Source organism: Tiliqua scincoides, chromosome 4 (assembly GCF_035046505.1).
Source record: "Tiliqua scincoides isolate rTilSci1 chromosome 4, rTilSci1.hap2, whole genome shotgun sequence".
NCBI classification, from domain to species: domain Eukaryota; kingdom Metazoa; phylum Chordata; class Lepidosauria; order Squamata; family Scincidae; genus Tiliqua; species Tiliqua scincoides.
In genome coordinates, this window is record NC_089824.1 from 24,480,892 (window position 1) to 24,495,186 (window position 14,295).

At 43.3% G+C, this 14,295-nt stretch overlaps 1 protein-coding gene across 6 annotated transcripts in view; it reads left to right on the forward strand.

The window, feature by feature from the left end:
• The window catches only part of UBR5 (ubiquitin protein ligase E3 component n-recognin 5), a 106,671-nt gene that overhangs the window by 68,257 nt on the left and 24,119 nt on the right, over window positions 1–14,295 (forward strand). For 5 of the 6 annotated variants that reach the window (XM_066626283.1, XM_066626285.1, XM_066626287.1 and 2 more), the window contains 15 exons: window positions 159–307; window positions 2,722–2,813; window positions 3,289–3,435; window positions 3,517–3,635; window positions 3,733–3,859; window positions 4,564–4,693; window positions 4,876–5,036; window positions 5,608–5,847; window positions 6,563–6,686; window positions 7,139–7,250; window positions 7,520–7,651; window positions 8,164–8,421; window positions 8,967–9,235; window positions 10,353–10,564; window positions 12,285–12,515. In XM_066626283.1, the coding sequence (XP_066482380.1) occupies window positions 159–307; window positions 2,722–2,813; window positions 3,289–3,435; window positions 3,517–3,635; window positions 3,733–3,859; window positions 4,564–4,693; window positions 4,876–5,036; window positions 5,608–5,847; window positions 6,563–6,686; window positions 7,139–7,250; window positions 7,520–7,651; window positions 8,164–8,421; window positions 8,967–9,235; window positions 10,353–10,564; window positions 12,285–12,515 (2,503 nt within the window). The remainder of the gene's footprint in view (window positions 1–158; window positions 308–2,721; window positions 2,814–3,288; window positions 3,436–3,516; window positions 3,636–3,732; window positions 3,860–4,563; window positions 4,694–4,875; window positions 5,037–5,607; window positions 5,848–6,562; window positions 6,687–7,138; window positions 7,251–7,519; window positions 7,652–8,163; window positions 8,422–8,966; window positions 9,236–10,352; window positions 10,565–12,284; window positions 12,516–14,295) is intronic. The other variant, XM_066626286.1, reaches the window with a different exon arrangement.

Below are 14,295 nucleotides of genomic sequence, written 5' to 3' on the forward strand. Positions count from 1 at the left end.
TTTAGCTGACATCCAAAATGTTTAAGTGATGATTTTGATCTGTACTCAGAATCAGGTCTATACTCAGGTCAGTGTTGATCTTCTGGAATTTCTTACCTCAAATCTTGACTCTTTGTTTATAAAGAGTATCATTGTTGAATTTTCTTTTTGTTTTTCAGCGGAAGCAACTTCAGGTGAAAAAGAGGAGGATGTGTTTATGGGAATGGTTTGTCCAACGGGCACAAATCCAGATGACTCTCCTTTATATGTTCTATGTTGCAATGATACCTGCAGCTTTACGTGGACTGGTGCAGAGCACATAAATCAGGTAAGCTGAAGGAAGCATGACTATCTTTTTGGTGCCTAGTGAAGAAAATTTTGTTCTGAGCTTTTAATATTTTACTCCTTTTTGCGGTGATACTGATTACTGCTTTGTCTTGATATTTTTTACTGTTTTTTAGTTGAATTACCTTGTCTTTCTCTCTTTGTTAGCACCCAGGCCAAACTGGCACCAAAGCTTCTGCTTCCCCCTTCCTTTTTTCCATGCACAGTGCCATGTGCATGCTTCACAGCTACTGTTCCCTGCACAACTCAGAGCCCTGGGAAACCAAGCTCCTTGGAGCTCAGCATTCCTGGAAGTCCTATGATTACATATGTGGTCATTGCCATGTGACCAGAAATGCTGCCAAGCTGCCACACAGCAGCCGAAGGGGTTTGCGCAATGACATGGACCCCTTATAGGGAATATTGCTCTCCTGCCATGGTGCTTTCTTTTGCTTGCACCTTCTTGTCTTCCATCTCCAATCCTTTTCCTGATTTTTCATTGCTTCTGAATATGTTGGGAAGCAGAATCCAGAGAGAAAACAAAGCAGGACAGCTTCCTCTTCTATTTCACCCCATACTCCACCCACACTACAGATTTAGAAACAAAGAAAGTCAGGAAGAGGATCGGTAGGTGGAGGATGAGGCAGGGGTTTGCCACCTGGATCCCTCTCTTGTGTTCTTTGCTGTCCTTTGCACAAATGAGGGTAAGCAATGAGGAATGGCATCATAGTGACAGTGGTGCTCTGTCTCCCCCTTCTCTAGCATTGTAGCTACAATCCCTCTTTGGTTTGCTGGGTAGAGAAATGGTTAGCTGGGCAAGCAGTCCTCTTTTTCACCTTACTTGTTGGAAGGAGAACAGGCAGGAAGAAGATTGTGCTGTAGGTGGTATCAGGCAGGGGAAGGTGGGTGGATGTGGCATGCAAGTTAACCCCCCCCCACCAGTTTTCTCCCTCCCCCAGTTTGATGCAACTGCTTCATCCTGCCTCCTGAGCAGACTAGTCTCATTAGCAACTCTATAAACTTTGCATGAAGTGGGATATAAATATCTTAAAATAAGTGAATCCGTAATCGCTTCTAAATCAGTACTACATGTCTGTAACTTCCATTAATAGATTATCTGAAAGCCATTCAGCCAAACTGCACTATCAAAGCATCATTTTAAAACCAATAGCCCATGAACTTTTTCTGTATTTTTAATATAACATGAAGTTGCTAGTTGATCTCAGGATTCTCTTAACATCATTAAGTAAGTCATCTTAACATTCACTCTTCTTGCCCTAGCCTGCCATGATCTTCTATGGTACTGGAACAGCTGTTTGCTTCCAGGCATCACTTATAGCTTACAGACAATTAACATATTCTGTGAAAATCTCAAATTAACACTGATTTAGAGATAATTTGAACAGACTAGCTTTATTTATTTTAAAAACTAACAGCCTAGTCTTAAATATGTATAGTTATGAACTGAATATATCTTGCAGTCAAGTAAGTGTGCTATCCAGTCACTGGCTATCCAGTCACTGCATTGGGTGGGTGGGGAAGGGAGAAGGATAGGGACAACTGATACTGTCCTGGATATTGCAAATTGTGAAGGGTATATTCATCAGGAGCTCTGGAAGTACTTTTGAGTGCCTGTGAATTTTTGGATTGACATTGGAAAAGTTAGCTCTTGGAGACTAATAACACTGTTTTATGTTAATGTGGCTAGGGATGAGGTATATTTTTATCTGGTCATTCCTTACGGTTTTCAGTACTTGATGCTATTTCTGCTGTACATGTGGTAGCTGTGTTCAAACAGTCCTCAGTCTTTTTCCTGTGCTGGCTTGCTTCTAATGCTTTTAGCATAAACGGTTGCTTTTTTTTCATTTTTAGTACAAACTTGGAATTTATTCCAAACATCCAGTAATTTTAAATTGTGCATAGTACGTTTTTCTAATATTGTCGGGGTCCCCACCCTGCACCCGGGACCCCGCCTTACCTCAGGAGAGGGCTCTGGGGCTGGGGAGCCAGGCAACATGAGAGGAGAGAAGCCAGAAGGGCAGGAGGAAGGGCGAGGTGAAGGCAGCACAGGGGAAGAAGGGAGGCCTTTAAGCCAAGGGAAGGATGGCTCCTAGGGGACTGCCCTTTTTACCTCTCCTGAGAGGAAGGGGAGGAGCTATGGGGAGGGTAGCTGGCCCTACAAAAACTGGGAGGCCAGTGATGCAGGGGCTCATTAGAAGCTGGGAGGTGGGTGGCTGTGCAGCCAACAGTCCCTGCCCAGGACCCAGACAGCAAAAGCCCAGCCAGGTAAGAGGACCAGGGTGCTGGAACCCCCTCTCCCTGAGCCAGTCTGGGGACTCCCTTAAAGGGCCAGTCAGCCGGAGCAGAGGCTCTGCTCCCAAGAGCCTCACAAACATGTTGAATTTTTTTTCTTTTTAGGATATATTTGAGTGCCGAACATGTGGCTTACTAGAATCTTTGTGCTGTTGTACAGAGTGCGCAAGAGTGTGTCATAAAGGTCACGACTGCAAGTATGTATTCCTAAAATCAAAGCCTTAATAGGCTGTTGTATGTTCTCAGCAGTAGTTATGCTTGAAAATGCAAAAGAATTTCATTTCTCTAAAGTGCTCTAGAATGCCTGTATTTAAGTGGACACATAAAAACTGTAACTGTTGGACTTGCTTGCTAAGGTGGAGTGGGAGAAAGTAGATAACCAACTGAACAGCCTTACCACCGACTTACTCTTTTGCTTGTTAGTGGAGTCGCTTAAAAACAATTGACTGATTTGCTCACAAAAGACGATAGGTGGAGAAGCTGCTACCTGATTCTCCCAAGTTATTGTTCTTCTTAAGTGAGTACAGTCTTTCATAAACAAGATGACCTGGAAAGCAGTGGTTGGATGAAAGCAGTTGCAAGATTTTTTCATGGGCACAGCATCTTATTTTTAAATCTCATCATGTGCATGGTGATGCGCATGTAAATGATAGATTACTTCTCTCTTTTCAGGCTTAAACGCACATCCCCAACAGCATACTGTGACTGCTGGGAGAAATGCAAGTGTAAGACATTAATTGCAGGACAGAAGTCTGCTCGCCTTGACCTGCTTTTCCGGCTGCTTACAACCACAAATCTTGTCACCATGCCAAATAGCAGGCAAGTATTGGTTTAGTTGTGCAAATAAGAAATGGGTTGTTAGACGTCCAGTGTCACTCACTTTTGTTCATGTGTCAACAGGGGAGAGCATCTTCTGTTGTTCTTAGTGCAGACAGTTGCGCGACAAACAGTAGAACATTGCCAGTACAGGCCACCAAGAATAAGGGAAGATCGTAACCGTAAAACTGCAAATCCTGAAGGTGAGAGATTTGCTCATTTACAAGGTTTTCTCTTCTAGCACAGGCTTATAGTAACTGCTGTCCTGATACACATGTATATTTTTTCTTTACTTTTTAGATTCAGATATGCCTGATCATGATTTAGAACCTCCAAGATTTGCGCAGCTTGCTCTGGAACGCGTGCTACAAGATTGGAACGCACTGAAATCGATGATCATGTTTGGCTCACAGGAGAATAAAGACCCGTGTGTATCAGTGAACTTGTTTTTGTTATTGTACTGAAAGTGGAGTTTGTAACTTGGGGCTCAGTCCAAACCTGCGCTGGAACAGGCAAGCCAGGAGGCTTGCACTGCATCCAACGTGGGTTTGTGGGCAGCAGCAGCTCAGCCAGAGGCAAGGGGAAACTCTTTCCCTTACCTCGGGTAAGGGCTGCTGGCCCCAATGGGTCTTTTCAGATCTGCGCCACCTCTGGAGGTAGCTCAAGTCCGAGGAGAGTGGAGCGGCTTGAAGCGGCTCTGTTCTCCACGGGGACAGGGGTTGGGATCCTGCATAACTGCCGGATCCCAGCCCCGCCTCCGGCTCCCTGCATGCCTGCCCCTGGGGGTGCCCATTGCCCTCCCTCCCCTGCCCAGGAACGCTTCTCTCCCTCCTCCTCCCTACACCTCCCACATCTACCTTTACCGCTTGTGTCAGCGTGGGTGCGCCGACAAAAGCAGCTGCTTGGAAGCCAGCACGGAGGTTTATGTCAGCCTCCACACATCGGTGCATCTAGATGGGCCAACGTGGCTTCCTTGTCAGGAGGCACAAACGTGCTTTACGGCATGTTTGCGACTCTCCCGGGCCGGCCCAAGGGACTTGGACTGGCCCAAGTCAATTTTAGGATTGGTCCCATAGGCTTACAACTTACGTTATATTTCCTCTCTCCTGTTTCCTTTTGCTTTTTTCTAAGTCTTAGTGCAAGCAGTAGAATTGGCCATCTTTTGCCAGAAGAACAAGTGTATCTTAATCAGCAAAGTGGTACTATTCGGCTGGACTGTTTTACACACTGCCTTATTGTGAAGTGTACAGCAGACATTTTGGTAAGCCACATTATATCTTTTAAATAACAGTGCCAAAGAAGAAACCCATTCAGTGCTCATCTGCTTGAAGGGTCATGTGCTTAGCAAATCTGAGCTGTGGCCAGTTGGTTGTGTTATGTGAATTAATTCATATAAAGAGTATTTCTGATTATATAACTTTATATAATAAATTGTCTCTTCAGCTTTTAGATACTTTGCTGGGGACTCTTGTAAAGGAATTGCAGAACAAATACACTCCAGGTCGCAGAGAAGAAGCTATTTCTGTTACAATGAGATTCCTACGTTCTGTGGCAAGAGTCTTTGTGATCCTTAGTGTGGAAATGGCTTCCTCCAAAAAGAAAAAGTGAGTTTTCTTTAGATTTGGGGGGAGAATGGAGGAAAACACTAAGATGCCATTTTACTTTATAGATTGTGTACAGGTCTCCTTGAAAAAGTAAATTATTATCTGAAGATTGGCCTCAAATTCAGTTTCAGTTTTGCATGCTTGTTTCTTTCACAAATGTCATTACCACAGAGGAACCTTGGAGTGTCTTGCAAAGTGCGGTTCTGAAATAAAGGAGCAATTTAGGATGCATTTCTATATACTGTAACCCAAATAGATTGTAAGCGGTCACCTGCATTGCTTTGATACATTAGATCAAAATGTACCAAACCGTGGTTGTAATCTTTATTGGCTTAAGGATTTCAGAGTGAATGAAATGTGCTTTTAAAATTTGAATACTAGGATCTATACAAGTTGCTTACAGTGTATCCTGAGAAGAAGATGCATGGCTGATATATTCTGATGCCTCTGTTCATATAGAGAAATTATTGCAGTATACGCAAGGTGTCCTGACTTGTATATCTTTTTGAACTCTTGTGAATAGGTTACCTATTCGTTTGTACATTTCCCTACTGTGCTTCTCTCTTTCCAGCAACTTTATTCCACAGCCAATTGGAAAATGCAAGCGTGTGTTTCAGGCTTTGCTGCCTTATGCTGTGGAGGAATTGTGTAATGTAGCAGAATCCCTCATTATTCCAGTCAGAATGGGCATTGCACGCCCTACAGCTCCTTTTACACTGGCAAGCACTAGCATAGATGCCATGCAAGGCAGTGAAGAGTTGTTCTCAGTAGAACCCCTGCCTCCACGGCCATCATCTGATCAGTCCAGCAGGTAAAGTTCGTTGTGTAATTTGTTCTTGCACTTGCATTTTTCTAAACATTATTTTATAGCCTACTTTCCAGGCTATTGTTTTCTCCCTGTTGCAGATTATCTCTGAGTAGTGAACAACAAAAATAAAAAATGGATGAAGTGTTGAGCAGTTGTATATTGCATTAACATGACTTTGTATGTGGTTTTCCCAATCAATAAATGTCTCTGTTATTTATTAATTTTTTTAATTTTAGTTTGCTTTTGATGTGTGTGTGCTTGTTAGCTGCCTTGAACGACTTGTGCATGGAAGAGGGAAGTGTGAGATATACATCCTTTTAATGAAATCATTTAGCAGGGCATTGGTTCTGTTCAAGAAAATCCAATGCTGCCTCAGAAGAGTCTGAAGATTTAACCTTGAAGGAAGTTGGTATTATAAAAATGTGAAGGAAGTGAACTTGGGTGGTGGCTGAGAAGAGGCACTAGGCTAAGCAGTACTATAAAACTAGAAGCAACATGGGGATAATTGGTGTACCATAAAGCATAATTTTAATCTAATATTAATGTACTTTTGAATAAATCAATTCTTCTGAGGTTATGTGGTCATGGCAGTTCTATCCAGTAAACAAGTTTTATGTGAGAAGACCCAAATTACATTTATGCCTCTATTTTATGCTTATATTCTATGTTTATCTATGCTGCTATATTACTTTAAAAGTGTTCTTTCTTTCTTTTGTAGTTCTAGTCAGTCTCAGTCCTCCTATATTATTAGGAATCCACAGCAAAGACGAATCAGTCAGTCTCAGCCGGTTCGTGGCAGAGATGAAGAACAAGATGACATTGTGTCGGCAGATGTGGAAGAGGTTATTATCTTGTTTTTAATAGGAGCCTTTGTTTTTATTTCGAATAAGTAAATGTCATTATGGAAGTCATGTTACTTTAATACAAGTTTGCATAGTACTAGATAGCCTGTGAAGTTCCAGCTATAACTGCAATAAATTGCGTATCAGGGTTTGGATTGTGACTCATCATACAAACTCAAGGTTATAAGAAAGGAATCATGATGTCCTGTTACAGCAGAAAGGGCCATGGTGCCTTAGAGTTATTACTTGACCTTCCATAGGAAGAAGCCTTCTTCATCAACTACTCAGTGGTCATTTTTCCTTACTTCGGGCTCAAAATTTTAACATTATGTTATGTATTATTTAAGAAGTTTAATTAGTAGAGTTCCAGATCATTTGAATTAGTTATGAAGTGCCTGTGAAGATAATAAAAAGTTGTCTAGTGTTAAAAAAAAATAAAAATCATGTTTTAGGTCGAAGTGGTTGAAGGGGTAGCTGGAGAAGAGGACCATCATGATGAACAAGAAGAACATGGTGAAGAAAATGCTGAAGCGGAAGGGCAGCATGATGAACACGATGAGGATGGTATGCTTTTGCATGCTTTAGTAATACATGATTGTAAACTGTAGAACTTCTATACACATTTAATCTTTTTTGTGATAATTTCTTGCAGGAAGGGGTCAGGTCTCTGTTGTTGCGCAAAGGGATAGTGTCATTCATATAAGCAAAGCAGTTATAAATACATGGCATAGTAAAAAAGGGGAGAGTGAAATGGGATAACTGGAAAATCTGAAGTACTCTGACAGTAGCACGTTATGTTAATAATTTCATAACTTTAATACTCTTCATACCAGGAAGTGACATGGAATTGGATTTACTAGCAGCAGCGGAAACTGAGAGTGACAGTGAGAGTAACCATAGCAACCAGGACAATGCTAGTGGGCGCAGAAGTGTGGTCACTGCAGCTACAGCAGGATCAGAAGCAGGTAATGTCCTTTTATTCTTTTTTTATGTCACTGATTTGCAGTACATTAAAAAAAATTAAATACAGGCCATTTTTGGTTTTTAAGAGGCTTATAGTCTTTCATATCTGCCGCTTAGTTCTTGAACTCCCTTGTAGATTTCTAATACTAGAAAGATGAAGCGTAATTTTTTTAAATGTTGTAATTTTATTCAGGTGATCTAGAAGACATGTAAGGATGAGGCTTGTCTGTAGTTCCAGTTTCTAAAAGATGCTGAGATGTGGAAAATTTGCTAGACTGGGAAATAATTTCTCCTTGCTTTGTTTTTGAAGCAGCCTCTTAATCTAAAAAATAAATCAGAACTTGAATACATGGAACACTCTGAAAATGTGGGCTTCTGGTCCATTGTACAGGTCGAGTCCTACTGAAGTCAATAAGACTGTATCCAGTTTAAATAGTAAATTATCCCTTAATAGGCTTGTTTCTAGAAGACAATGTCAAGCAACGATACTTATGGCTTACATTTTTCCCCGTAGGTGCTAGTAGTGTTCCAGCTTTTTTTTCTGAGGATGACTCTCAGTCCAATGATACCAGTGATTCAGATAGCAGCAGCAGCCAGAGTGATGATATAGAGCAAGAGACCTTTATGCTAGACGAACCTCTGGAACGGACAACAAATAGTTCTCATGCCAATGGTGCTGCCCAGGCACCTCGTTCGATGCAGTGGGCTGTACGTAACACCCAGAATCAGAGAACTACAAGCACTGCACCATCCAGTACCTCTGCTCCAGCTGGTAAGAACCATTAAATTGAATTGTTGGACTTGTATATAGTTTCTTGTCAATGCGCATGTGAAAATTCTACTCACAAGTTATGCATTGCTTCAATTGTTTAAGAACCATTTATTGGTTAAAAAGGATCAGATATCTAGCTCTGAGCCTCATAATTAGGTCCACAAAATATAGCCCTGGAAAAATTTTTTACTTGCCTGCTCTGAGGTCTTAACTTTGATGGCAGTGACATCAGGCATCCTGTCATAGGGTTGTATTCTGGCACATTCTGGAGCAAAAATATGGCAGTTGACTGCAGTCATCCACTAGGAACATTATCAGCAGTTCTCCTAAAGCCACCGCTATTAGCAGAGGTGTAATGGGAAAAAAAGTCCTAATAGTGTTACTGATCCCCATACAAATTCCATGTCACCAGTGGCAACGGGGCAGATGGTTAAAGACCAGATTGCTGATGAATCAATTGCTGATAAAGACCAGATTGGGATGAATGCTGGTGTTCACTTTAGTTCTGTCTGTTGACTTGCAACTGTTTTTCTTTCTCCCTCTAGCAAGTTCAGCTGGCTTGATTTACATTGATCCGTCCAACCTTCGTCGGAGTGGTACCATCAGTACAAGTGCGGCAGCAGCAGCAGCAGCTCTAGAAGCTAGCAATGCTAGCAGCTATCTAACATCGGCAAGCAGTTTAGCAAGGGCGTACAGCATTGTGATACGACAAATATCTGATCTAATGGGCCTGATTCCGAAATATAATCATTTGGTGTATTCCCAGATCCCAGCTGCTGTGAAGCTGACATACCAAGATGCAGTGAATTTGCAGGTACTGTGTGATAAAATGTGTTGGTGTCCATGTTTAAATTGGGATAGCTCCACCACCCTCAGTGTTCCTAATATCGCCTGCTTCCTCAAACGGCCTTGGCCTTTCTCTCTTGGTGCTCGTTGTGCCTTGAACTCTCTCCTTGATCACATGAGGGATGACTCCTCCTTTCTTCCTTCAAATATCTCCTCAAAACACACCTTTTATGCAAACCTATGCAAACACACCTTTTTAGCACTATTCCCTATTCCTTCTACCTTGCTGCAGTTAAACCCATGGACTTGTTCATGAAATAATTACATATTCCCACAACTGTCTTCTTTGGTTGTCTCCCTTGTGTCTGTTTTCAGTTGTGAAGCCCTTCAGAACAGCGACCTCCTGTATTTTAAACTGCCATGCATACTTGATGGTGCTATATAAATAAAATTTGAGGCACTCACTAAGCATTCTCCGATGACAATCTGCATTGGCTGTCAGGAAGGAAAACAGTGGCCTGCTAACAGAGGCGGTTGGCAAATCATTCACCCATTTCCCTCATTAAAAGAGTAACATGAATCTGAGTTGCCATATAGGAGAATCAGCAAGCAGAGTAGATATCTTGGGAATTTGTGTAACTCACTCAGGAAAGTGTGACCCTGAAGTTCTTCTAGAACAGTGGTTCTCACACATTTAGCTCCAGGACCCACTTTTTAGAATGAGAATCTGTCAGGACCCACCGGAATTGAAGTCATGACTGGAAGTGAGCAGGAAAATTTTTAACAATCCTAGGCTGCAATCCTACCCACTCTTATGCAGGAGTAAGTCCCATATACTATCATTGTTAAATGAATATACATAGTAGCCTGTTAAAAGTACAGGTCTGTAACATTTCCCCAAATGCAGTTACATACCATGATAGCCTCAAGTCTAATATATTAAAAATAAAATATTGAAATGAATGGGGACTCAACTGAAATTGGCTCACGACCCACCTAGTAGGTCCCAACCCACAGTTTGAGAAACACTGTTCTAGAAGCATGGAATATTACAAAGTTTATAGCTTCTCAGAATCTCTTTGGTGTTAAATACATCATCGTGCATACTAAATCTTAGTAATCCTGTTTTTTTTTTCCTTTTAAAGAACTATGTTGAGGAAAAACTCATCCCCACTTGGAATTGGATGGTTAGCATTATGGACTCCACTGAGGCTCAGTTGCGTTATGGTTCTGCACTTGCCTCTGCTGGAGATCCAGGCCACCCAAACCACCCTCTTCATGCATCGCAAAACTCAACCAGGAGAGAGAGGATAACGGCACGTGAGGAAGCTAGCTTAAGGACATTGGAGGGTAGAAGGTATGGAAAATGTATCTTAATAATTTGATTTCTCCCACTTGTAATTATCACAAGTAAAAAAAAAAAAATTAAACATGTTTTCTGGCAGAGAAGTGGAGGGATTCATAACCCTTTGGAGTTGCCCCTCCTGTTATGTTAGAGGCAGGGCCAGTTAAGGAACTCCTCCTTTACAGAAGGGCATCTAGCCTCCCAGACCAGCCCTGCCTTTTGCTGGAGCAGCAGGGGCTGAGCACCCTCAGGCTCAACCTTTTCAAGTAGCCAGAGGTAGGCCTTTTATTGTTTCTTTTTTGATCCTGGGAGTAGTCATAGAAGAGCATACATTTCAGGGCAGTCAGCTGGACCTTCCAGAGTTGTATATGTCGCTGCCGTGTGCTCATAAAGATGAATACCAAGGCGGGAAAATGCCAAGGTCCCTCAGTCCCTCCACAAGAAGCCATGCACCCTTATGACCTGGGTCGGAGGCTAACTTGGCTTTGATTCTGGGGAAATCTTAGCTGGAACCTCCAGTAGGGTGGCAGAATCTCAGCCAGACACAAGTAAAGAAGTTGGAGTGGTGAATATATCCAGAAGATTTTCAGGAGGTGACATAGCAATTTGATACTCTGGTGATGAACCTGTTTGCAGCAGAAGGAAACCATTGGCTGCCAAGGTACATAATAGCTCCTCTTGGCTGTGCAAGAGCAGCAGGGATCGATGCCTTCACCCAAGAAAGGCCTGGGGCCTCCTATATGCAATCCCACTGGTGACATTAATTCCCAGGATGTTGAAAGAGATATGAAAGCAAGGTGCAGAGGCTTTTATCACTCCCAAGTGGCTAAGGAAGCCCTTGTTCCCTGAACTAGTGGATCTGTCACAGGAGGCACACTGGACTCTACTTGTGCAGCAGGACCTACTGCTGTCAGGGCCTGATCCTTCATCTACACCTATTCCAACTAATAGCATGGAAGCTCTGGCTGCAGTGTTTCAGCTACTCAAGAGGGTGTGCTGAATGCACTGCTTGCCTCTAGAAGACAGTCTAGCTACAAATTATATGGATCCATATGGCGGGTATTCTGGCAGTGGGGCATCACTGAAGGGGTGACTTGGGATCATGCCCAGACCCACCACTACCTAGAATTCCTGCAAGTGACATTGGACCAGGAATTGACCACAAGCATACTCAAGTACTATGTTGGCAACCCTTACTAGCACCTTGGTCTGTAAAGGTGGGTGATCCCTATCAGTCAATTCTCACATTAAACGGTTCCTGAAAGGGGTGACGCTGTTGAACCCCCCCCCCCCCCCGTGCATATGTTCCCCAGTTGGAACCTCAACTGAGTGCTCTTGGCTCTCATGGCTTGCCCTTTGAGCCAGTGATAGATGGAGTCCGTGCAGGAGTCAGCCTTTAAGACATTCTTATTGGTGACCATCACCTGAGCTGGGAGAATCTCCAAGCTGGGTGCACTGATGGCCAACCCAGAATTGTGTGTTCTTCATAGAGATAAGATTATCCTGAAACCAAACCTGCCCTGCCTCCGACATTGTGGGAGGGGCAATCCTGAAGAGTCAGGAGTGTCCCCCTTCTCAGAACAGGGATTTACAGCAAGACATTTCTATTATCTACACTCTGAAGTAGAATTTAAACTATTTCTTTTAAATGTAGACTTGAGTGACCTTGTCCTTGATTAAACCTTGAATTTCTATATTTCCCAAATTATTGTTATGTATTTTTTAATTGCAGACGTGCCACACTACTTAGCGCTCGTCAAGGGATGATGTCTGCAAGGGGAGACTTCTTAAACTATGCCCTTTCCTTGATGCGTTCACACAATGATGAACATTCTGATGTTCTACCAGTGTTGGATGTCTGCTCGCTAAAACATGTAGCATATGTTTTTCAAGCTCTTATTTATTGGATTAAAGCAATGAATCAACAGACAACCTTGGATACACCTCAACTGGAACGGAAAAGGTATAGAAGCTAGTTAGTTAATGGAAATGTGGGTAGAAGATATGGCGTAAGAGTGTTCCACATAGCCTATTGGTAATTCAGACACTATATTTGCATAGTTGAACTTGTTTGATAAACAGTGCATTTTGATATCATAAAATCTGGCATGCAACCTGTACTGTTGGAGAATTGCTTTGGGCAGTACTTCTCAGACTGGGGCATCGCGACATCCCAGCCTGTGGGCCCTGGCCTGTTTCCCCTTAAGGGGCAGGGCAGAGAGGAGGCAGCGGCATGATCCCCAGATTGTGCTGCTCAGGGAGGTTGCAGGGGCTTGGGTACACTTACCAGAGCCTCCTGCAGCCTCCCAGGGGTGCGAGGAGCCCTGCACACCTGTCTGCAGGGCTCCCCAAAGCTTCACAAGTGAAAGTGGAACAATTGCACTCTGCTTCCACTAAACCAGAAGTAGAGCGCAATTGCTCACTGGAGCAGTGGTGCCAAACTGGTGACCGCTGTGTAACAAAAATCCGGTCTCAGTTTGGACTGGTGTTGACCATTCTGCTGCATTGCCACATGACTTGCAGTGTGATCGGGGGACAGGGATGCTCTGGGCAGTCATATCTGTTGCCTGGAGTCCCAGAAGCCTGCACCACAGGATGTCCGAACAGAAGCAACTGCCCAGAGCGTCCCTGTCCTGATTGCACTGAAAGTTATGCAGCAACATGGTGGAACAGTAAGGACAGAAGGCTTAGTCCAAACCCTGGATTCAGACCCCAGGCTGGGGCTTGGAAGGCCCTGCACTAGAGCAGCCATTTTCAACCACTGTGCCATGGCACACTGGTGTGCCGCGAATGGTCCCCAGGTGTGCTGCAGGAATTTGGGAGAGGGTCATTTATCAATAGGATCATTGGGGGATGTGAGCCCCCATTGACAGCACAGTGTGCCTTGTCAAAAAGCTGATGGTGTGCCTTGACTGAGTGGTGAAGACTAGACTTGATTGTGAGGAGCTCCAGAAGGATCTCTCCAAACTGGCAGAATGGGCAGCAAAATGGCAGATGCGTTTCAATGTAAGTAGGTGTAAAGTCATGCATGTTGGGGCAAAAAACCAAAACTTCACATATAGGCTAATGGGTTCTGAGCTGTGTGCGACAGATCAGAAGAGAGGTCTTGGGGTGGTGGTGGACATTTCGATGAAAATGTTGACCCAATGTGTGGCGGCAGTAAAGAAGGCCAATTCTATGCTTGGGATCATTAGAAACGGTATTGAGAACAAAATGTGTAATATTATAATACTGTTGTACAAATCTATGGTGAGGCCACACCTGGAGTATTGTGTCCAGTTCTGGTTGCCGCATCTGAAAAAGGACATAGTGGAAATGGAAAAGGTGCAAAAGAGAGCGACTAAGATGATTACTGGGCTGGGGCACCTTCCTTATGAGGAAAGGCTACGGCGTTTGGGCCTCTTCAGCCTAGAAAAGAGACGACTGAGGGGGGACATGATTGAGACATACAAAATTATGCATGGGAAGGATAAAGTGGATAGAGAGATGCTCTTTACGCTCTCGCATAACACCTGAACCAGGGGACATCTACTAAAATTGAGTGTTGGAAGGGTTAGGACAGACAAAAGAAAATATTTCTTTACTCAGCATGTGGTTGGTCTGTGGAACTCATTGCTGCAGGATGTGGTGATGGCATCTGGCCTGGACACCTTTAAAAGGGGATTGGACAAGTTTCTGGAGGAAAAATCCATTATGGGTTACAAGCCATGATGTGCATGTACAACCTCCTGATTTTAGAAACG